Source organism: Peromyscus californicus, unplaced genomic scaffold, assembly GCF_007827085.1.
Source record: "Peromyscus californicus insignis strain IS unplaced genomic scaffold, ASM782708v3 Scaffold_6__1_contigs__length_162567912, whole genome shotgun sequence".
NCBI classification, from domain to species: domain Eukaryota; kingdom Metazoa; phylum Chordata; class Mammalia; order Rodentia; family Cricetidae; genus Peromyscus; species Peromyscus californicus.
In genome coordinates this window covers 156062645-156088248 of record NW_026294584.1, presented here as the reverse complement: position 1 = coordinate 156088248, position 25604 = coordinate 156062645, and the positions used below count along the sequence as shown (strand labels likewise).

General features: G+C 41.5%; 1 protein-coding gene across 14 annotated transcripts in view; it reads left to right on the top strand.

Annotated features, from left to right (window-relative positions):
* Positions 1–25604, top strand: part of Sox5 (SRY-box transcription factor 5) — a 1013558-nt gene that overhangs the window by 976308 nt on the left and 11646 nt on the right. For all 14 annotated transcript variants that reach the window (XM_052719126.1, XM_052719123.1, XM_052719124.1 and 11 more), the window contains 3 exons: positions 2358–2503; positions 21261–21369; positions 24025–24198. In XM_052719126.1, coding sequence (XP_052575086.1) covers positions 2358–2503; positions 21261–21369; positions 24025–24198 — 429 coding nt within the window. The remainder of the gene's footprint in view (positions 1–2357; positions 2504–21260; positions 21370–24024; positions 24199–25604) is intronic.

The window sequence follows — 25604 nt, the reverse complement described above, 5'->3', positions numbered from 1 at the left end:
TGTATCCATATTAACTGTTTTTCTACACAGTGCTGTCTTGGCAGTCTGTAAAAAGCTTAAAGAATTCATGCTTTTATTCAACACCATGTGCTAACCCGTTTCAAATATATTTGTGTTCTGGAGAAGCTAAACAGACCATAGAGAGACTAAATAGAGTATAAAAAACACACATTGCCAGGTTGAGGAGAGACAGGGGTCAGGGGCCAGGACAAGCAGGCTGGGTCCTCTCAGGATCTGCTTAAACAAACACACCCAAGCTTATCATAGAAGGGCTGGATTCCCACCCAGAGTTTCAGAATGCACTGGGGAATAATAGGTTGAGAAGGTTGTTCAGGATGCTGAGGAGAGTGGCGTGGTAAGCAGGTCCATCTTTGGCAACAGATAATCACTGTAAATAGTCCTTGGTCTAAACAGTTGTTTCCCGTTCAGATTGTGTGTATTTGAAGCAGCATTTTGTTGTTTGGATCAGTTCCAGTGATTACTTCTAAAAAGCAAAGTTATCACTCTCAAGATCCCTGCTTTGCAGGACCTCATCTTAAACATACTCAGGGACCTGAGAAGATGCCCAGACCAGGACTTGTCTGTGATGAGGAAAGCCAGGGACCACTGAGGAGCCAACATCACACTGTCAAACTCACATCCTTCTCTTGGTAGAATTTTTAAGCAGCAAGAAAATGTTTGATGTGTTTTGGCAATCAGTGGGTCAGACAGAAGAGCTATGCAATGAGGGTGTGTAATCTGACATGATTAGACAAGGCTCTTTAGTACCAGAACATTCATAATGACACAAAGAAAGAGTATTAATAACACTTTCGTAGCACGGCAGCTAGCCATTTTATATTTCCTTTCTTTAATCTTAGTGTTTTTCAACAAATCGTGGGATTTAATAGCGTGTTTTGGCAGATTAGAGGATTTATGGCCCAGATGTTTTTTGTTCTAAAAATGGATTAGGGTGTAAAGTTTGCTGGAATTCGTGGAACATGTTGAGGCAAGCCGGTCATTTTATGTGTGATTAGTGCCTGCCTTCTGTCTCACAGTCCCTCCATCTGTCACAGCTCACCAATGGATCTGGTTAGATTTAGCCTCATGTCACAAACAAGTCCCTTTTCTGGGCAATTTCATATTACAGATCCATCTTATGCCATTTTATGCCCCAGTTAAAAGATAGAGAAACAGAATATTAGCCATCCTTTAAATATTTGCAAATGCACTGGCTTTTTTTCTCTCTCATTTTTCTTCTACCCTAAAATGATGCAACTCTGCACAAGAATGCACAACAAATAAATAAACGGCAACAGTTCAGCTGAGATCAAAAATTCCCTTAGCTCCCTCCCTCACCACCCTTTAAAGCTGTGTCAGCAGCACTTTACCAAGCCTGAGTTGGGGAGTTTCAGATCTGAGCTGGCCACTTGACTGTCTTATTAAGAGTGAGTTGAGATTAGAGTTAACAGTACCCCCGATATCTTACCAGTTGTGGGTTCCTGGTGACATTCTGTGCTTGAAGTCTAGTCTCATGGCTCTTCAGAGTTTAGATGCTCAGCAAACCACTGCCACCTGTAGTTCATTTCCACAGCAAGTGGATTTAGAGGAGGGGAACGTGCTTCCGCCAGTCAGCTAATAATGATTTATTCCATCTGTCTGGGACAGGCCTGATTGTCCTAGCCACGAACTCTGACCCGACTGTTCTGGTATTCTGAGACACTTGGTAATCATAGTGGTGATTACCAATGCACAAATCCTTCCATAGAATGCACATGACCTCTGCATGGGGGTAAAATAAAGTCGTATTTTTAAGCTTTGGAACACTCAATGTTCAATGGTGAAGAGCATGTACTACTTTCTCAGAGGACCCAAGTTTGGTTCCCAGCAGCCACATTGCATGGTTCACAGACATGTGTGACTCCAGTTCCAGAGAATCAGAGGACCTCTTCTGGTCTCTGTGGGCATTGCACTCATATACATATACACATACACAGACATACACACAAGTGCACACATGCACAGTTCAAAATAAATTCAATCTTAAAGACACTCAAGTGTTGACTTAAAACTTTAGATAAAATTTTGCTTTAAATTTGTATTTAGAAGTAGCTAGTCATGGTGTAAGCATTTTTTTGTTGTTGTTGTTTTTTGTTTTATACTATGGGTATTTGGCAGTGTTTTCATATATGACTGTGTGAATCAGTCATCCCCAATTGTGCTGTCATTCATTTATGCAGATGAATTTCATAAAGACACAAGGTTCCGCCAGATCCTAGCTACCCCCCACCCCCACCCCAAAAGAAGTAATGGCCATGGCCAAAGTCCACCTGTCCCTCTCCCATGCATTTTGTACATCTGTTATGTCTCATCCCTAGGTTATTTAAATGACCATGATGCTGTCACCAAGGCAATCCAAGAAGCTCGCCAGATGAAGGAGCAGCTCAGGCGGGAGCAGCAGGCGCTGGACGGGAAGGTGGCTGTAGTGAACAGCATAGGTCTCAACAACTGCCGGACAGACAAGGTTAGTGCTGGCAGCACCTTCCTCTCAGAGTGCTGTAAGCACCTGGATGCTCTCCCCTCCCGTCCTTTCTCCTTACTGTCTTCAGAATGACAGCCCCTCCTGGCCCCTCCCCTGTCAACAAGGAGCTCCAGAGGCCCATCCAGATCAAAGCAGTCTAGCAGTGGGAAGTGTTAGAACACTATTATATTCCCAGACCTTACTGGGGATGAGCATCACCCTGTTTGCTGCCAGTGTGTATTAAAACAAAGTGGCATTTGAAATGCTGTGTCTGAGGGCAAGTTTTGCCTTCCAGAGATACTTAACTTGTATTTGGGGATCAGCTGGATTTGAAAACAGGGAATCTTCTTTAGTCAGCCTAAGCTTGGATGATAACCTGGCTCCTGAGCCTGTCATAATGTTATACCACTGTCAAGTGTTAGGGACTGCAGAATTGGAAAGTCTGACTTTATCATTGACACAAAATGTGCTTTGACCTTCTGTATTCTACCCAAAGCCAGCAGAGCTTCTAAACTAGCCAGAGACACGATTGGCTTCATGCCTTTTGATTTGTGTGTAAGCTTTGTCACGATAGCATGCGTGGAGTGGTGGACGTCTTTGGGTAGTACCAGGGTGAAAATGTTGAATGGTAACTGAATTCTCATCATCCTACTGATACTGTAGGTAAGGGGTGTGGGTATGATCAGCTATTTACCAATGGTTTACAAGTTCATCCTCCTGAGGAGCACGTAAGTCCTCCAGAAACTTCTCAGAATGAGCAGCTTGCTCCAATGGGTCGCTCTCTCTGGTTTGCCATGTGTCACATGGAAGTAGGTAGGTAAGCACCCAGAGTATAGCAAGGTGGTCGTGGGGCATGACCCTTCTAAGCTGCTGCTCTCCTGGGTCCTCACATGAGTAAATATTCAGGGTGGAGAAACAAGTCCACTTCTGCTCCCTCTCTGGAGGCAGCCCCATGATCAGGATGCCTTCCTGCAGGCCTGCAGCTCTCACAATTCCTGTAGCCCAAGTGAGACATTGGGACTAGAAGGGACAGCAGAGAGAAACACGGTGGCAGCCCTAAGAGGGAATGATAGCAAGCATAAAGGGATTTATGTTCAAATATTTAAACATTCTTGAAAGGACGCTCCAGCAAGAAACCCTTTCCTCTGCTCCCTGCGTAGAAATGAGTTTAACACTTGGCCAGATGCTAACGCAAAGTGACGGGAGTTATTCCTCGCAAGCATAGCTAAATTGCCGCTATTTGTTAAGCGCTTTGAATTCAGCTGTGGATGCAGCAGTTGGTTGCATTCCGTGAACATCTGTAACCCTCCCCCTTGTTTTTAATCCTCCAAAGCAGAGACAACTCTACCTATCTCCCCTCATTCCCCTCCCTTGTGCTGGCTGGGAATTGTCAAGTGACAACCGACCAAATCCTTTTGGACAGGAAGCCTTCATCCTGAATTCTATATACTTGCAAAATAGGTCTTGTGGTTGGATCCGGGAGCCCATTAAAAGCACTTTGATGGTATGGAAATCCATCTTCATGAAGTTCCCGAAGCCCCTGAGCAGCAAGCTGTTTAGCTGTGGTTACAGATCAGTCATTCACATCGGAGGGCAATAATTGTGCTGACGGCTTGTAAGGCAACAGGAGTACGTAAAATAATCCTGGCTCTCCACCACAGCGATGGGAGTTAATGTTCTCTAACACAGATCAGCTGTTGCTCTCATGCACGCCTTCAGTGACTCCAAAGCCTTCTGATTAAGCCACAGCAGTGCAGCCGCCCGCATGCACTCTAGTCCAGGCTCATGCATGCCAAGGGGGCCGTGATGCCGCCTCTTGTCCCACATCCACACCCACGAGCGTTTGATTTCACTCTGGTTAGCACCTCCTGTCCGAGTGGCAGCCATTGTCGTTGCCTTCGCAGGGAAACACTCCTTCAACCTCCCTTCCTCTTTGGTAGAGTTGTAACATCAATTTTTAAAATCTATTTTTGAAGTAATAACCTGCCAATTCCTGTTAATGAGCTGAGCCACTGCCCCTAACCTCGAGGTCCTTACTGATTGGCTTCAAAATATTCTTAACATTTTTATCTCTTTAGATTTATCTTTTTTAACTTTGTAATTAAGCAACTGTGTGTGTGTGTGTGTGTGTGTGTGTGTGTGTGTGTGTGTGTGTGTGTGTGTGTGTGTGAATGTGCATGTGAGTACAGGTGCCCACAATCAGAGCCCTGGAGCTGGAGTTACAGGGAGTTGTGGACCATCCAACTGGGTGCTGGCAACCAAACTCAGTCCCTCTGCAAGTGTGTGCTCCTAACCACTGAACCTTCTCTCTATATCTGTGGTTCAATCTTAGACTTGTGTTTTTATCTGTTTTGACGTGGAAATTTTATAAAAATGAAACCTTTCTGTCTAAGGTAACAGTGTGGCACACTCTTCCTCTAAAGTCCTGTAGCCAGGGGTCTGTAGTTCTGCGGGAGAACACTGAGTGTGCTGCAGTGCTTGGCAGCAGGGACCATCGTGCTCACTGGGGCCTTTTTCTGTTGGATAAACCTGGGTGTCAGTTCTGCCCCGATCAACCTATGTCTCTGTGACCTGGGGGAAGGTGATGAGGATAATGTCAAATCTGCATCTTTGGAAAGGTGATTATTCAACATTCACATCTACTGGGTGTCACAGACAGTCCTGTGAGTTGGGGGGGTTGGTTTTGAACAATAAAATACAAAACTTGCTGGCAATTGAGGTAAAATTATTATTTGCATATTTTTAGGTGTAAGTCCCGTCTATCAAGAGTAGGTATAGAACCTGGGTTGTGTAGTATGCCCTAGCAATTATTTATCTGTAACGACAAAGGTGAATATTTGTGCTTGAAATATCATCCCATACTTTGACTGCCTTTCCCCAGGTCCTGCCCTTCTCTTGTGTTTTCAGAATTGTGCACCTTCTTCCAAAGTCAGTTCCCATGCAGGTTGGCAGTTAGCTTGAAACTTCCCTTTGGAGTTCTCAGAGAAAGGTATCAGTAGAATGAGTGATAAAGTCCTTTCACATTTTCCCTAGCATTTTCTCGTGCCATTTGAAGTCTCCAAAGAATGCTGTTTGCTACCTAAAGTAACCTTCCCAGGGCTGGAGAGATTGCTTAGTGGTCACCAGTGCTTGCGGCTCTTAGAGAGGACCAGTGCTGCTTCCCAGCACACATGTCAGGTGCCAACAGGCTGGAATTCAAGCTCCAGTAGTTCTACCCCTCTTCTGGCCTCTGAAAGGCACCTATATACATGTGCACACACACAAACACATGCACACACACATACACACACACACACACACACACACACATGTCTGATAAATAAGAAGACAGAGGTCAGGCAGAAGGATGGCAGGGCTGGGTACAGAGCAGAGGGGACTGAAAAGAACAAACTCCAGCCTCATGCTCTACACTGATCTACAGAGATGCACGTAGATGGCCCTAAGATCCAAATAACTAAAGTCCTGTCCTGGAGAAGTGTTCCCTCGGGCGTACAAACTTTATGCCTGTTGACTTCTCTTCACATATGAAAAGCACGGCTGTCCAAAGTAGAAGGTCTCAATTCTACATAGCTGTAATTGGCCAGTGAAAACAATTAGAGGTGTGAAGACGAGGACAAATGTTTGCCGGGTGATATGAAACACACGATGAAAGTCATTTTTACTGAAACATATTTTAATTGAAGATTTCTAAAAGATTTTTCACTTCTTTACTTTTCTTGGAAGTGTTTCAACATACCCAAGAACTGTGTGTGTCAGGTTTCTTGGAAACTCTGGGACAGAGTGTATTTATAATTGTCATCTCTGGTTAATTATAGACTGATTGTATATTCAAATAATGTTATCTTCTGCCACAGAGTGCTGCTACAGATGACATTGTAGCAGAAACCTCCATGTTAAGGGTGGAAAAGGAGGCATCTCAGGTAGGAAGCATGGAAGTGTTCGAGGCTCTACTTCCTTAGTGCTGCCAGGACAGCCTCTTGAGCACACAGGCCAGTGGATAGCAGGTCTGGACTTGGCAGTCTCTGCTCTAGGTCACAGAGCCTGGTTTTGTGCAGTGCTGGTCCCACCAGGCAGTATGACTACAACAGAAACTTGGGCACACACCTACAAGGAGAAGGTGACCTGAAAGTCCCCAGATCCTTTCTCTCCTTCCAAATGTGGTTTCCCTGGGAAGAGTGAACCCCATGCTGTTGTGTCTGTTTGGAACATGTTTCTCAACAAATTGAGGAACTGTAAGTACAGGGAACATAAACAAATACTTAATCGCTATCAACTAAGAGTGTTCAGAGGCAAGATTTAGTCACCCTTTGTTTATCAGCTTCATGATATCTGGGTCGAAATCTCTGACTCTTGATTTTTTTCCCTTTGGCTCACAAAATGGTTGGTGAACCTGCAACTCAACTACCCATCATCCAGATGGTTCAGGGGAGGGGCCATTTTCCCTTTGTTAAGCTCCATTCCCATGGGCCTTCCTCTGCTAACTGGCTTCCCCAAATATCTCACTGGCTAGAAGTGGCTCATATTTATTTAAGGAAATCCCTTCAAGTTGCTCACAAATCCTTTTCTGTAACGGAATTAGAGAATATCTCTCTGAGATCAAGGGACACTTGGAAATCAAAGGTGGTCTCAGTAGAGTAAAAAAGAAGTGTCAGGTAGGTATTGGATAGGAAAAGGCAGTAGTCAACCCCTGCTATACCATAAAAATGGCACTGGGTTCTCAAATATTTATCTATCAACCTGAGTTGTGTTTTATAATCATCGTCGCTCGCTGCCTTTAGCTCTCCCAACACTACCATCCAGGGCCTTATATCTCACTTGTGGCTCACAAAAAGTTAAATAATATCAAAGTGTGGGCACAGGAAAACAGTGCTTGGTGATAGGTCAGAATCTATGACTCGTGTTCACATATGTGCTTTCCATACATGTTAAGACCGACTTCTGTCCTGCTTTTCTTATGTAAAGTAAGGGAAGTAAGCATGTAAAGGTGTGCATTTATTTCTTAAAGTTGAGAATTTACTTAGCATACATGGTCTACAGTCCCTGTACTAGCCATGTTTATACATGCTGAGAATTCATCTATAATTGCAAATAGCTGCTAGAAGAATACCTTTGAAGCTCAAGAAAACTCCTTGGCAACTTTCTATAGAGAGGTGAATGTGGTGGTCAGCAATGCACTTGTTTTAAATCACAGTTCACTCAAGAGCTACGGGAGTCAAATTCATAGAAGCCCTACTCAGGAATGCACAGGGCAATTTGCAAACAGATTAATTTTATCACAGTAGCATTCAGAATCTCTTCTCTGAGGAGCTTTACCCTCTTCCGTCCCTTGAACAGAGTACCAAACCTGAAATGCCAGTGACCAATGTTGACTTAATGCAGATGTTTAATAATGAAAAAAAAAAGGTGGGTAGTTTGAGAGCATTAGTTACAAATGGCAGTGAGTGCATCTGATGGTACCCTAGTGATAATTTTACATCCATCATTCCTCATGGATGCTTTATCAGCCATCTGATGGATGGGGTGGGCTGTGTTAGCACTTCAGATCTAGCAGAGTTATCTGACATGAACTCCCTCCCAGAGATAAAGAGAAGGCCTGAGAGGATTCATAAGCTAGGGACTTTTCTTTGAAATAGTGAGCGGGAAGAAACACATGCGTGTCTCCATTCAGTAGAAGATGCTTTCGATAAATGGTCTCTAGATGGCCATTGTAAATACTGCTGTGAGCTAAAATGGATCACAGTGGCCAAATTAGGACTGCATTTGTCAATTGTTAGAGGATAGCTTTGCAAAGGAGGTAGGCATGGCAGGTAAACCCTTCGGAGGAGGAAAGAAGGGGAGCCTTCTGAGCCTGCATCTGTAAATCAGATTTTATTAATAACCACGCATGTGTGTATGAGACACACACGCACACACACACACACACACACACACACACACACACACACACACACACACACATAAGCAGAGAGAGAAAAAGAGAGAATGAACCTGATCTTATCAATCACATGATTAGAATTTGCCTAAGAACTAATTAAAATAATAGAAGTAACACAAGTGATTAATAATATTCTTTTATAAAAGTGCATCTATATTACCTTAATCTTTACATTTGCATATAATGACTTAGTGACTTTAATTAAAAGACACATACAGTCTGAAGATGAATATTTGCTTTTGTTCTGATGGGAGTCTCTGTCTTCTGCAAATGTATGTGGCATGGGTAGGGACCTGCTGTCTGGGAAAGCGATCATTAGAGAAACTAGACCAGTCTTCTGTGTGTGTGGCATTATCTTAACCTCAGGTTTCCTTTGCCTTTGTTTTACATTTACAAAACCTCCTGATTCTTAGCATGTTAGCCAGAGAACCCTTCTTATGGGACAGGGATGGGGAGGAACCCTTCGGTGAATATTATCAGCACAGAACAGCCAGTTTTCAAAAGCCCAGCATGAAAAAAAAAAAAAGGCGAGTAGGTATTATGTCATCACCCATCCATCATCCTATGTGTCAGCCTTTCAATAACTCCGATCGACATCCTTGACAGGCGGGTGCCAGGTAGAGGGGCTGTTTGTGTCCAGAAATTGAGTACAGGCCATCCACAGCTTTTTGTTCCAGAAGGTTTTCTTGTGCATCTTTTCATTTCTCTCTCTCTCTCTCTCTCCTTTCTGGGGGTATTTAATTGAAATACATGCCGAGTTTACGGACTGCAAAGATCAGAGCTGTTTCCTCCAGCAGTGCTAACTATGCATTAAACATTTTGATTTGTTTGAGTTTGAAGTTTGGTCCTTTTTTGCCATTTGCTTCATGGAGTTTGTGTATATTTACAGCCTCTGCATTTAATGGCCACATGCCTTATTTTCACAGATGGCCAGTGGAAGACTTTTTCTTTCTCTTAGTATAGCCTGCACTCAGTTTTCATACATTTGTCAGTGTGCCACTGCTCACAGCTAGCAAGTGCCCACGCTTGGTGGGGAGCAATTATGGTGTGAGTTTTTAAGGAGCTTTTTAAAGGTTTTTTTTTTTTCAGTAAACTTTTTATGGTTTAATTTTCAAGCCTAGAAAAGCTGTGCATGTTTTCAAACAGAGAGTCTTGTGTTCTTACATCATTCTGGTTAGAGAGGTTAGGGCAAAATGGCCCAATAAAATGAGACTCCCAGGGTGTGCCACACTGGGTTTTCAGAGGGACTTCCACCCTGTCATCCTAGTGACTGAAACTGTCTCTTCATTTCAGGGGATGAGTAGATGCTAATAACAGCATTCCTGGCAGCACTGGATAGAGAACATTCTAGATATCTTAATAGTACATGAAATAATGCATAGATAAGAAGAATATATACCAAAATATAAACAGTGTCTGTACCAAAGTGATGGAGTTATAAATCTGCCTATGTAGAGTCCCTGAATTTTGTGTGAGTAAAGACTAGCTTTTGTTGGTGCCCCCAGACTGTTATCTTTCACAACCTAGTCTATCAAGAGTTGTCTCCCCTTTCCCATCTATACCCTCATCCTCCTCAAAATCATGTTCTTCCTTAAGCCAGTTTCATAGGAAGACACAGATAAAATAAACACCTTGTCTATGTAATAGAGGTATTCACTATTATGACCTTTTAAAGATGATCTTACCAATATGAATTAGAGCTATCAGGAAAACATTCAAACTTTGGCATTTATTGCAAGAAATACCATAAGATTTTTCCAGACATACCTCATCCCTCTCTTGCAAATGAGAAATCCTTGCTTACATCCATGAGTCATGGGAACAATAATGGCTAATGGCTACGGATTTGTGTTTTGTGCCTTCATGCTGGCAGTATCTCCATAAATACTCTGAAAAGGAAAGGAAAAAGGAAAGGAAAGGAAATGATATTTGAGAAGACTGGAGGAACTCAAAAGTGGCGGATCAGTATTTGGGCCTCCGTCCTTTGGCATTGAGTTTAATCTTTTTTTCCAATGAACCACAAGGGATTTTAGGGAAGTACCCGGGACCTGTGTGCTCAGCTGTGGCCCTGTGTCGGGCATGTGTGTGTCTCCACACAGTTTCTTAAAGCTTAAATCACAAAACTCTCACGCAACAGGTCAGTGTCTCCACAGTTAGTAGACTCCCCCAACCTGTCTTTCTCCTGGCTTCTCTCTCTTCTCAGCGCTTCCTTTCTCCATACACTGGCCTCCCTCATAGGGAATGAGAGCCATAAAACCAGTAAGAATATACCCAATCTTATTTACATTGCATTCCCAGCAGTTCTGATAAAATATGAAGTAAAGTTTTTGCTGTTCATTAAAATGAGATTTTAAGTGTATATTCCAATCTTTCTTTTCCTGTCTCTTCACCTAAAACTACCATGTATAATTGAAAAGTGAACTATAACCATAGTATGCTGGTTTCTATTTATCAGATCCAGTGTTTCTGGAGCAGACCCACGGCTCTATAAAACAGTCTAATTCAATTTATCCAACTGGAGTAAATGCTGGCTACTCAGGTCACATTTGTAAGAATGCTGACAATTTCATAGCTTTTATTCTATGCAAAGGAAAAATGAAAGAGAAAAACCCTGTGTGCTTGTGTACTCCCATGACTGAGCTACCCATTGTTTATAGAACAATTATCACTGCACAGAATTCTAGTTTTATATGTGTGCCTGTGCACACCTACCACATGTCTGTCCTTATAGATGATGAATTCTATTATTTTTTCTTTGTTTGCCACCTGTATGTCTCCCATTAACCCTTCTGGTTAGATATGGTAAGCACCACACGTATGCTTGCAGTGGTGTAAGCGAACAGTAAATGCCTCCCTAGATGTTAGTTGTATCCTGACTGGATATGTACACAGATGCTTGAAGTCTTGAGTCTCAGTTTTTCCTCTGATGGCCTCCTCTCTTTCTCACATACACACCACAGGCTCCCAGATGATAAGTGAGTGATGTCGTGGTTTTGAGTGGCAGTACTCCTTTGTAGCTTCTTTGTGAATCATTTACATTTGACATAATCCTCAGAGTGACTTTTCTCTGAGTGACACACTTGGGCTACCATGGTACTGCCCACTGGCAATGACACACTCAGGCTACCATGTTGCTTCCCTTTCTCTCTCAGTGGGCCTCTGTGTCAAAAAAATTAATCTTGTTAGACTTGGACATCTAACTGTGTCTTTTATGAACTGCCTACATCTCTAAGTGTTCTCATAGAATAGATCTGAATAACCACTATTTGATTTGCTTATAACCTATTCCTTGAATTTGAAACAATGTCTATAAAACTTAGAAACTGTTTTCACCCAACATTTCCGTCTGTATGGAGTACCTATCTTTAAGGTTGAAGTGTATTACTGAGTAACTTTAGAGAAATTATGAAGAGGTAGAGAAAATGTACAAATGTTTACATTTGTTCAAAGTACTTTACATCTGTCATACGGAGTTCAGTCAGGTTGGTGATAAAAAAGTGTAGCCTTTCAGGATTCAAAGACAACCAAACAGCCTCAGCACAACTGGCCACGAGACCATGGAGGCCATGTGACTATGGCCCCTTGATATCCCTGATGGGCATAGTCACATGGCCAACACACGGACACCTCGTAGAGATGAGACAGCTCATCAGCACACTCAGTGGACACAGCTCCATCTGTTAGGTAACTTCATTCCATGGTTCTGTGTTTTTCACCTGATAAGTGATAATCTTTGGTCAATGTTCTATTGACCATGTACAGTAAAATTCTATGCCTCACCAAGAACATGTCATGGTTATCCTAAAACACGAAGCCTCTTAAGGCATTTAAAGCAGCCATTGTTGTCTCTTTTTCCCTCTCTTAAACTTCTTCAGGGCCTTTCCACATTCTCAATCATGACAAGCTGGATTTTGATAGAGTAATTCAAGCCTGTGTGAAGTTCAAGCAACTACCATCACTAACCTTAGCTTTTCTCTATTCCAGTTCTTACAGGAACACACAATGAAGACACCATCAAATTTATCTTACCACATGTACTCTAGCTTCATGCTGTTACCACATTGTGTACCCATTGCTCTTAACTCTAATCCACAGCAATTGGAACTGACATATACATCAAGTGTGTAGTTTTAGTTCCCAAGTGTTCTTTCTTCATGAAAATCAGAATTAGTTGTTTCATATAAGCTTTTGAATATTTTTCATAAACCCTTAAATATGTCTCCCCTTTACAATTATTTTTTTAATTACTAAGAATTTCATCAGTTGTCTCCATAAATCATTTTGTAATTTTTATTGTTAAGCTGAAATTAGAAGCTAACATAGAAACTCCGAGTTTCTCTGATTTTTCCATCAACCTCATGTCACTTTATAAGGAAGCATGTCTTCCCAGTGGGTTTCCTTTTGACCACATTACCAGGTAAAACTGGGCTCCTGAGTTTAGGGAATAATTACACTTCAAGAAACATGTCAGGAAGCTGGCTACCAGATTTCAAACAAGGAGATCATATGTGCAACAAAAGTCAAACCTGAATCTCAAATTGAATTTGAGGAGGTGGAGGGGCAGAGTCAACAAAGGCTGATTGTTCATCTAACTGGACCAGAGGACATACAGACACAGTTCTGACCTCTTGATTGGCAGGCCCATGCATCTCTGTGGCTCTCTCATTCCTCAAGGGTCTCAGAGTCCAGGACACCCAAAGTTTCCATACATAATCTCACAAAAATAGAAGTCAAAGAAATCTTTCACAAATGTTACCATATTCTATAAAATTTATCTGTTGAAGTTGGAGGTGTTTTGTTTCTTAGTGCATGTTGTGTGTGTTTATATGTAATTTATACATACTTTACAAGAGAGCCTTTCTCTCATATGTGCTGTTAGTTTATGTGGGTGGATGGTTATTTTACAGAGCACAGAGCTATCAATAAGCATGGGGCTGAGGGGGTGGACATCCACGTAGCTTCTTCATCTTCTATTTAAGCAGATGAAAACATCCCCAGCTGCTAAACCAGGACAACATTATGAATAATCCTCTAATGTCTCTGGTGGGCTGTGAAGTTCACATAATTGGATTGGAGGGTTAAAGTCTCTTCTCTTCTCTTCTCTTCTCTTCTCTTCTCTTCTCTTCTCTTCTCTTCTCTTTTCTTTTCGCTACTTCCTTATTCTCCGTGTCATTGGTATAGTAGAAGACCATAAAAAAGAGGGACAAAAACTGCAGCCAGAGGGGTTTAGCTGCTACCAAGTCAACATTTGACAGTCACACTCTGTTTTGCCATTACATGCATGCGCCTTTTACGAGTTTTCTAGCTCTGTGAGCTTTATTTCAGAGACGTGCATTATGGCAGCTGATCCACAGCTTATCTCGCTCCTTGGTTCTGTGCCTGGTGGGGGCAAAGCTCAGTGCCCACCCACGTGAATCCCAGTTTCCGAGAGGGATGGCGAGCTGTCTCTCCACGCGCTGTATACTTTAGGAGCGGAGACCTGAAGAGAAGGCTCCACCTTCTCCTGGTACAGCTGTCACTCCTTTGCTTTGACTGCTCCGTGAAAATCAGCAAAGACGGCCACTCTTTCCTTTGTGTTTACAGTGAATTTTCAGTTGTTGTATAACTTGATATAATAGTAATGGAAGAAAACCTGATTTTTAGGTAGGCACAGACATGTAATTAAGCTCATTCCCAAGTATGAAAAGGAAAACAATAAAAAATATAAACATTAAATACATTGCTATATATAGACAAGGAGGGAGAGAATTTAATGATTTTTAAAATAATGCAAATCTTATTCTCATCATATGTATTTCCTGTATTTACCACAGGGAACTGAGGCCCATAATCCTTCCTGTGATCCCAACATGTTTGGTACCATGTTTTTTCTCTAGGGTTCAGTTTTCCCTATGAAATTTTCTTTTTTTAATAATAAAAATATAAATTCCTTAAATGTTTGCAAGCTGATGAGAATTTAAATCAAATTTTAAAATTAGGGTTTCTTCAGTAATTTATTTAAAGTTATTCCCATGTTAAATACGTCCCTTTCCCTGTTAATCCCTGTTGTCTTTTCCAGTCTAATAGAGAGTGTAGGTATATTTTGGCTTTCCTGTTGTGTCCCAACATTGGTGTCATATGTTACCGATTCAATGTTCTTCTCCACTGTGCTAGTCAGTGGATAAGCTGCAGAGACAAAGACCAGCCGCAGTTCCACAAGAGAACATGAAGACTCTAAGGAGAACTTTGTAATTACTCACATCGGCTCCTGGAACCACCTGGTCTAGATGGATGGCTTTCTTTTGCTCCTTTGGTCTTTTGGGATCCAAGACTATTGTGTAGTGCCACTGGCCTGGAACTTACTATGCTGGCCAGGCTGTCCTTGAACTTAACAATACCTTCCTTCCACCTCCCAAGTGCTGGAATCATAGCTGTGCACCTTCCTCCTCTTGGGGCTTGACACAGTCAGTTGTCTTCATTCCAGACAATATAAGATCAGGAAAGGTTTCACAGAATCTTAACTGACTTAACCTAATATTTCCCCTTGGTTTTAGCAAACCTTTGACTTATATGAGACTGGATTAGCCAAACAGTACTCTATTTCCAAAAGAGGTATGTTTGCTGTCCAGTTGCTCATTGTCAATCAGCAGAGATGCATATGGGCCATTTTGTTTTGCTCATACTTATATATGCACCAAAGTTCTGTTTTGACCATGTTGTTAGAATTGTTTTCACCTACTTTTCGATGACCCCAGCAGGAAAGAACTTTTGCTAGCATTTTTAAAGGTTCACGGATCTCAGTTGCTGCTCTCTCTGACTGGATGAGGGTAAGGCAGTTCTTGATCTGCATTTGAAAAGTAAACAGAGCCTGGGGAAACCCTAACTACTACCTGGCATTTGTGGTTTACAAAACTGCTCGTAAAATTGAGGTATGCCATGGCAAATTCTATAAAAATTATCATTGATATGATTTTATTAATTTGACCCAATGGAAACAAGTTTATGAAGTTGGTAGAAAATTATGACCTTTGTCCATCAACATTTCTTTGTTTCCCAAATCTTGGTCTGTGTGATTTCCAACATCTTCTCACACGCCTCTGTAATACCTGGTCAGTCTTTCTTGTCTTTGTTTGTTCAGACAGCAGACCTTACTCTGTACCTCTGGATACCTTAACTTCCACTGTATGTCCCAGGAGAGCCTCAAACTCACACCACCCCTCTGCTTCAGCCTCCCAAGTCCTGAAATTACCAGGCCATTATCAGGTCTGTGCCACCAACCCTGCTCTCATTTGTTATGTTTATCTCCTTATTTTATTGAAGCTGATTCTATTTAGGCAAGATTTAAATTCTGAGAGTCACACTATTCTTACTCCCATCCATATTTGAAAAGAGGATTCTGTAAAAGGAAATATTGAAACTAAAGGGTATAATCTCAAATGATTGAGTCTTAGAAATAATAGCACCCATGTCAGTCCCTTTAGAGCAGCGGTCCTCAATGTTCCTAACACTGTGATGCTTTAATACATGTCCTCATGTTGTCATGTTGTGGTGACTCCCGACCTTAAAATTATTTTCATTGCTGCTTCACAACTGTAATTTGCTACTGTTATGGATCATAATGTAAATATCTGTTTTCTGATGGTCTTAAGTAACCCCTGTGAAAGGGTCATTGGACCTCCAGAGGGATAACGACCTTTTCATATGTCTAAGAAACAAGATACAAAGAGTGAAAAAATGTGTACCCTACCATGTTCTTCTCTGCTTTCTTTTGCTGACTGCTTCTTGACCAGTGTGAGGGGCTCCATTCTAAGGAAGCTAATTGCTTAGTCTCAATATACCATGTGCATTAGAGGCCGCTAGTTATATGTAACTTACTATAAAAACTGATCACAACATCCCTGTTCATTTAGTTTTAGCATCTCAGTAGGGTGGTCATCCATAGAAGTGGACTCAGTGTAGTTAAAAGTTTTCCTGTGTCCTGCCCGATCCTGTGGCCTCTCAGACCCAAATAAACACACAGAGGCTTATATTAATTATAACTGCTTGGCTATTAGCTCAGGCTTATTAGTGAGTAGCTCTTACACTTAAATTAACCCATAATTCTTAGTTATGTTTAGCCATGTGGCTTGGTACCTTTTCTCAGTTCTGCCTTGTCATCTTGCTTCCTCTGTGTTTGACTGGTGACTCTTCACTCAGCCTTCCTCTTCCCAGAACTCTCCTCATCTGCTTGTCCTGCCTATACTTCCTGCCTGGCTACTGGCCAATCAGCATTTTGTTTATCAACCAATCAGAGCAATACATATTCACAGCATACAGAACGACATCCCATAGCATCTCCCCTTTTCTGTTTAATCAAAAAGGAAGGTTTTAACTTTAGCATAGTAAAATTACATTTAATAGAACAGTTATCAAACAAGAATTACAGTTATAATGTCTAGTCTATTTGTATTTGGCAAAATTAAAGAAAATATTCTATTTATCCTATATTTGTGAGTCCAAGGTTTCACATCTACCTTATCTCTTATCATAACCAAGGAGAACCATAATTATAACTAGTTACTCTTCAACTACATCAAAGACCTCAGAAGGATACAATATTATCTAAGTAAACAGGAAATGCATTGTAAGCCATTTCCAAAATTTTGGAAATGCCAGAGACAGCTACCTGCCTGGACAGTCATCCAAAGTTCCTCTGTAACTTTGGGGCATCCATCTTCAATCTATAGGCCTAGAGTCTCTCAGTCACTTTTCTCTGTATCTTGTAGAATGTCTGGCAGTCTTCTCTGTGAAGCAGGAACCTGAAGGACCATCTCACCTTGTAAAGTTCAGTGGTTACCTTCCTATGGTGTCTTGTCAATACAACATTTTGTCAAGCAGTCCAGGCAAGAACAGTTTCTTGCCCAAATGACTATTTTTGCCAAGGAGAAGATAAAGTCCACATGGAGCATCTTTAATCCCCATCTTTCTCTTTGAAGTAAATCAGTGCTGCCAGAAGCAGTTGTGTCTCATTGTCCAGAAAGTCTAAGTTTTTAAAACATTTTAAATGCCATATTCTGTAGCTCTTTGAAGTGTTTGAAGATAACCTATCTATCTGAAATATATCTATGTATACCTAGAAAACTTAACTAATATGAGTATAAGTTTGATTATCATGGATGACTAATAATTAATCTGTATTTCTTAATTATACATTACAATTTTAAATGAGCTGCACAAACATAATACCTTCAACAAGAGTAAAAATATACATACAGAATAACAAAATTAACTTTAAATTTGTATCAAGAAACTAAAATCTATAGCAATTTAAAACATTTTAAACAAGTTGCCCTTTAAAAGTAGATTCAATAATCTACCCTTTCATCCTATCATCTCTATACCTACATTTCTATATCACATCCCCCTTTCTTTTTTTAGAAAGAGATTGACTATGAGCAATAACAATTTGTAACCAACAACCTAAACAAAGACAAATATCCATAATCTGTTTTTGGGGAATGTGGGCATAGTTTTCTAGGCTACTTCCTGCTCATAAAGGGTGCTGTATTCTTATGGGAATCCTGAGAAAATTAAAAATTATGGTCAAGTCCTGACTGGAATAGTCTGTGAGACTGCATTGTCTGAGCCAATTGCTTTGAAGCCATTTTGGATGTTGGATCATCTGGGCCATGGTGTCATCAGAGACCTTTCAGGGGATCTTGGCTGATCAAACCATATTAGCCTGGAGCAATCCACAGGTTCTCATTTTCTGTGGAAACAAAGCAAAACCTCTTTTCCAAAGCAATGTATCCTTAGACACAAATTTTGAAGTCAAGATACCTTTAAAATATATATATATATATATTGGTTTAACTGAGCAACCTTTACAATCAAATGTCTTTCTGCCATTAAAAATCCCAAAGACAATATAATCCAGACTCTCTGTGTGATTTCCATCTTTACATAGCTTATTTTTTATATTACTTTTACTTTCTCTTTAAAGACTTTATTTTTTAAAACTATGTATTTCTTTATATAACTGTCTAACCTCCTTTTCCTCTTTCTTTTAAGCCTACATACATTTTTACACACATTATAAACAGTTGAGGGTTTAATCTCATCTGAATCTGTTTTATTGTGAATCTATTGCTTTAAACTGCAGTGGTTAGTACTGAATCTGAAGCCTTGGCTGCTGGCTCTGCCCACTTCAGCATTTCAACATGGCAGAGGTAATTCACCTCCAGCTCTGGGTCATGTGTACCATCAACTCTCAGGAGCAGTGGGTCTGTGCCTCCATTAAAGCAGCATGTTGCCTAGAAACCTCTTGTTTTTTGTTGTTGTTGTTGTGTTGTTTTGTTTTGTTTTGTTTGTACTAGCAAAAGCTAAATCCACCATGCAGCATACTGTGTGGCCTGGATATTCCTCAGTGTACCCCAGCAGGAATCCACCATGCTGCTTGTCTCAAGCCTGTGTTCTATAAACCCATCATACTGTAGCTCAAGTCCACATGCCATGATGTCTCTGTATTACAGCTTTCCTGTTAGACACTACTAGGAAGTTGCTCTTGGCTCCATTTTAGAACACTTTTTTAAAGCTTTCTCAGGTTTTAGGTGGAAATTCTTGCCCCACGTCTGGGTGCCATTTGTAGTTGAAAGTTTTCCTGTGTCCTGCCTGGTCCCATGGTTGCTCAGACCTAAATAAACACACAGAAGCTTATATTAATTATAACTGCTTGGCCATTAGCTCAAGCTTATTACTGACTAGCTCTTACACTTAAACTACCCATAATTCTTATTTATGTTTAGCCATGTGGCTTGGTACCTTTTCTCAGTTCTGCCTTGCCATTTTGCTTCCTCTGTGTCTGGCTGGTGACTCTTCACTCAGCCTTTTTCTTCCCAGAATTCTCCTCATCTGCTTGTACCACCTACACTTCCTGCCTGGCTATTGGCCAATCAGTGTTTTATTTATCAACCAATCAGAGCAACACATATTCACAGCATGCAGAACAATATCCTACAGCAACTCAGTGACTTAGAAGACATTTAACATTTCATTCTTTTTTTATTATGATTGCCTCTATTTTGCTATTTCTCTTTGGAAAACCTTTTTGTCCAATGGGACATTCTCTGGACAATATATAGTGTTATTTCCCTGTAGATTGTTAAACCAAAATTTGAAAGGTATTATGTGTACACAGTCCTTCCTCCAAAGAAGTACAGTGATGTTTTCTTTGACCAGGGCAGCACTCTCAGATGTTATTGATGGAGGCCTCTCTCTCTCTCTCTCTCTCTCTCTCTCTCTGTGTGTGTGTGTGTGTGTGTGTGTGTGTGTGTGTGTGTGTGAATGCAACTGTATTTTAACAGCTACATTTACTATGAAAACAGTTAAGCTTGGTGGATACTGCAGACTCCCTTAGGCAAAAAAGAAAAAGAAAATGAAAAAGAAAAGAAAGAAAGAAATCCAGAGGTTACAAAACTGTGAAAAATACCAATCACAAACCCAAAACAAACTTGGTCAGAGTCCATTCACTTCAGCTTTAATACTGTGTGATTCTGGGGGAGTTACTGTAAACTGGGTTCTCTTGTATGCTGATAGACAACTTAAGTTTTTCCCATCAAGATACAGACTTTGATGAATAGAGTACAGAGTTCCAAGGCCACAGACTTGAGAGAAATTTTAATGTAGTTCTTACAATTGTACTATTGTCAAAGGTTTGCCAAGATAAAGCCTGCACTGTGTTAAGGATTTCAATGCCCCGTTAGTTATTTGTGACTGCATTTGCTGGACTCTTTCCCCTGTGATACAGTGATCATCAATAGTTGGTTAGGTTCCGTGAACATTTTACCATAGGTGGCAAGCGGTTCTGCAGTGTATATGATCTACCAGTGTCATTCATGACAATCGTGCTCCAACAATCTGGTGAATTGTCAAGAGACTGGAACTATAGCTGCAGAAGCCAATGGCTGCCTTCCTTGAAACTGTCTCAGAACCACATCGTCCAGAGAGCATGGCTGGAAAGCTTGAGAGGAAGGCAGCAGACCTCTCCTTGCATGCTTTTTCCTGTTCTCAGAGTCAACTGGTTTCTTAATTTGGAAGCAATTTAATATCATGTGGGGGTGAGACTAGCATTATATTTTTCTTGAACATCACTTCATTTTTAACGCCATATTCTCCACTAATGTAAGCCACACTGCATGCTTTTAAAAGATTTGATGTCTTTGAGATCTAATTTATGTCTATTTGTATCTCAAATAATTCGCCAACTCAATATTTTGGCTGAGCAATCCAAATCAAATTGTGGTCCAAGTAGCAGGCACTTCCATTGGATGTACAAAGCCTTGACAAGCAATTAGTGATGAATATTTAAGTGTCTTCATTACCCTTGTGTGAGCAATGCAGATGGCATTTGGGAGGTGGCAGCCGGAGGTGAACTCCTCTGAGTTCTGTTTCTGGTCAACTGACTACGGGAAGACTTTGTCTGGGCCTTATGCCACCCCTACCCCTCTACTGTCTGAATAAAAATGAAACAGGCTTCCCAAATGCAGAACAGGTTGTTGATGGGAAATCTCTATGTGCGTTTTTTGACTGAGGAAGGTTGTCTCCAAGGATCCCAGCCTAGCTCCTTTAGGCACACAAAACCCAAATGCCAAGACTTTTTTAAGGGTGTGTTAGAGTCAAAGTTCTTTCAAAAGCCCTGCTGATTATTTTCCTTAATTGCCTTAGTATGCCATGTTGAACATGCAAAGGTGAATAAACCAATATCCCATGTCTCCTAGAAGCCAACTTTATTATATATGGCCCAAGGGGAGAAATGTCTTTGAGTAATTATAGTTTCAAGAGTCTCATTTGAAATTTCTTATTTTAAAGGAAAAAACAACACTGGAGAGTCTGACTCAGCAGCTGGCAGTTAAACCGAACGAAGAAGGGAAATTTAGCCATGGAATGATGGATTTCAATATGAGTGGAGACTCCGACGGTTCGTGAGGCTTGTTCATTCAGAACCTAGGATGGAGGGGTGGAAGTGTACTTAGAGCTGTTTAAAAATCACAAAGAGAGTAGAGAGGAAGGCCATCGCCTCCCTGACCATCCCAGTGAGGGCTCACACACACCAGGCAGTCCCTGTTTGTCCGGCACTCCTCAGTGCTTCTTGCTCTATGGCACCTGTCAGTGCCACCACAGACAAAGAGATTGATCCCAGCAGTTTGGAATCATCTCCCCAGGATCAGGGGGCTGTAAGTGCCAGAGGCAGGACTTAGATCTAAGATGATGTAATTCCAAAGCAAATGCCTTTACCCAGCAGCCACCCTGCCCATTGCCTCCTCATTTCCTGTATGCCAAACTTTGTAGAACTGTGTATCTATCAGCTCATTTTGTGGCTTGCATTCACAGCTAAATGTGTGGTTCAGAGGACATGCTGTGGGCATTTTCCTTGCATTTGGAGCCTTCCTGACACACTGTCCTCACACACTACTACTCTAACCTCACATCTAGACCCCATCTTACCAGCATCCATATGGGGAACTCCATGCTCCCCTCCTATACCTCAAGCTTCAAACATCTCACCCAGCAGCCAGATACCCAATTCAGCTGAGACAGTAAAGAGAGCATAAGAAGAAAGTATAGCTTCTCTTATACAGGACCCCCACCAGGTCTTTCCTCTAGTACCAGGTTAATGTGTTTTGGGACTTTAGTGGCCCAGCCTTGCTACAGGCTAGAAAAAACTTGGCAAACCCTGGAAATAAAGACTGCAGAAGGGAGGAGTCCCTGAGACTCCTGCACACACACACACTTCTCTGGCCATCAAAGTTCTCAGCAGCCAAAACCTAGGCAAGCTTAAACATCTCATTTCGTGATCCCATTGAAATTGAACAGGTTCAATTGGAGCACCAGAAAAAAAAAGAAAAAAAAGCTTGCATCATCCCCGTCTGCGTCTTACTACTGCATCAGGGAGAATAAACCTGGCTGACGTACATACAAAGAGCCTATTTAGAGTTGACAAAGTCCCGCTCTGATGCTCTCATGGCTTATGTTGCTGTAAGGTGTAAGAGCTGGAAACAGCAGATGTGCCTATGATCATTCCCTAGTTACAAACCCATTTCAGAAAGATGATGTTGTGCATTAGCACTGTGCTTGTCAATCAAGAGGCAGTTATTGGTCGTAACACATTCCATCAATTTTAAGTTATGCTTGCATGATAAAATATACTCTGGCAATGAGCATTCCAACAGCAAAGCTTGTGCTGCCGCTGTCTAATTGAGTGGTGTGCATATGCAAAGTAGCTCCCAGTCTACATGGAGCAAGGAGCACATAATGAATGAGGAACCATGAACTGCGCTACCTAGAGAGATGCTGCTTTGCTGTTGTTTTTAATTTGCCAATCCTGTAGAGGCAATATTGATTGATTGCCTACCGCTTCTTCAGATTTTGGTATATGGATTAATAAGGGGGAATTAAAAAAGAGAGATATGATTTTCTTGGTGGCACAGCACTAGAAAGTCCCAGAATCTAAGTTTTATGCTGTTTTTTTTTTCTTTTTTCTTTTTAAATAATGGCACCAGTGAAGACTTAGCTGCAGAGTGCCATGTTTCCTGGCTCCCCTTGTTCTCATCACCAAAACCCAAGCATCTTGGCTTTCAAGCTGTGAGCTACTCTGACAAAGATGCTTTATGAAGTCACATGAGGCCAGAGGAGGGAGATTGCAGCTTCCCGATGTTCAGTGTGACTCGTGGGAGTTGAGGGGTACTTTATCTTCAGTGACCCTTGGTATCTAAATGCAACCATCAATTGGTCTTTTGATAGCATGTTAGGAGAAAACATTCAATGAAATATGTTTTTCCCCCTACTTTAAATATGACAGAAAACTGAAGAGGCAATAATAACATACTAATTAATTGATTCTTTCTCCTGCATCTATCCATTGCCTATTGCCTTTTACAGGCAGGATAGACTGTCATAATAGATAGATAGATAGGTAGGTAGATAGATAGATAGATAGATGGATAGATAGATAGATAGACAGATAGACAGATAGATAGATAATTGATTGATAGATAGAGATAGATAGATAGATAGATAGATAGATAGATAGATAGATAGATAGATGATTAAAAAGAAACAGCAACCATATTAAAGGGAGATCTTTATATTGTTTTGGCCAAAATTCTATCTAGCATGTTTTACTGATGTGTCCTCAGAGACAAAAGGGAGGTACAAATACTTCAGGTTCTCACAGTATTGGTGTAGCCTTTCCTAACCCAGCCTGCCACACCCCTGAGTGTCCCATGGTTTTATCAGATCCTTTGGATCTGTAATATTTCTGCAGTACTGATACACCCAAAGAATCCAAAAAACAGTACGTCCCAGCTTCCCATGGGCTCTTCAGTAAATGCTCAAACTGTCCATAGTCCCTTGAAAGCCCAAGAACTAATGAGAACTGGATTAAAAATACACATTTGCTGCCACAGGCTTATCACAGACACTTCATAAGCAAGCATCTGTCTTAGGAACTGGGAGTACCATTATCAGAAGTACTTTTTGTTTTCAGATATTTTAATAGACTAAGAAAACAGTCATCAGGAGTAGGTGCCAGAGTCTCAACACTGACATGCATGGTGATGTTCCCTGTTTCTAGGAAGCGCCGGAGTTTCAGAGTCAAGAATTTACAGGGAATCTCGGGGACGTGGCAGCAACGAGCCCCATATAAAGCGTCCGATGAATGCCTTCATGGTGTGGGCGAAAGATGAACGGAGGAAAATCCTTCAGGCTTTTCCTGACATGCACAATTCCAACATCAGCAAGATATTGGGTAAGGAGAGTGTGGAAGCCTGAGGGGTGCTGGGTAAGGAGAACCTGGAGGCCTGAGTGGGTCCTGAGTAAGGAGAGCCTGGAGGCCTGAGTGGGTTATGGGTAAGGAGAGTGTGGAAGCCTGAGGGGTGCTGGGTAAGGAGAGCCTGAAGGCCTGAGGGGTGCTGTGTAAGGAGAGCCTGGAGGCCTGAGTGGGTTATGGGTAAGGAGAGCCTGGAGGCCTGAGGGGTGCTGGGTAAGGAGAGCCTGGAGGCCTGAGGGGTGCTGTGTAAGGAGAGCCTGGAGGCCTGAGTGGGTTATAGGTAAGGAGAGCCTGGAGGCCTGAGGGGTGCTGGGTAAGGAGAACTGGAGGCCTGAGTGGACACCAATAGACGTGCACTACTCTCATGTGATCAGGGAAAGACTCTGAGTGTGGAAGGCAGCCTGCTCCTGCCTTCTATTTTTCCCAAATGTTAGCACCATCACTGAGGGCCCTGTGAACAACAGACTATCCCATGTATGATAAGTCCAGTTAGTAATGCCCCCTGGGGAATGGCCATGCCCATTACTGTAAAGTCCCCCTGCTTTAAGATTTATGAGAGAGGAAGTGTAGCTTTCACACGAGGCATTCATAGTGATGGCCTTTGTTTTTTCATTTCCTTCATGAACTAGTCATGCAGGTCTCATCTTTCCCTTGTCTTCCTTTGTAGATGTGTGCAGATTTTAGAGTTGTGTTTAGTGTGCATGATGTGCAGGGGGAAGGAGAGTGGAAGGCCACAGGTTGGTTAATCAGAACTTAAGATCTAGAATTTCCATTCCTATACATTCCGTAACCCTATGGACTAAAGGTGCTCTTGGTAACTCTTAGGGATGTGGCATAGCTCTCAGCTTAACTGAAAAGAAGCTTTACTTCCCGGTACACTCCCCAGTGTGCCAGAAGACATGGCACACATTTACCCCAAAGTGGACATAGAGAAGATGGAGAGGGAGGGAGGGCACAGAATATAGAAAGACTTCCTGTAGACTGACTTAAGACAAGAGCCAGGCAGAACTTAAGCAAATGAAGGTTCCATTCTCCATTTGTCTTTAACCTTGCCCTCACCATGTTATTACCATTATCCTCATCTTTATTTCCAAGTAGCATGATACACGAGAACAACAAGGCAGATTTTTGCATTGTCCATTCTCTAACCATTAGAGTTCAGAATGAAAGCACCTAGCTCTGTCAGAAAAAAATAGGCCTTGAAAATAAGAAATAGTATATGCATAGACTATTTAAGCTTTATTAAAATCAATGACGCTCTTAGAATTAAATGTACATTATAAAGAAATATCTTTGCGGGTCCATTAAAGAACTGATCACCAACAAGTAGTGACTGGATGTGCCCTTCTGTATTTATACTCCCATATTCTCAGGAAAGGCAGCAG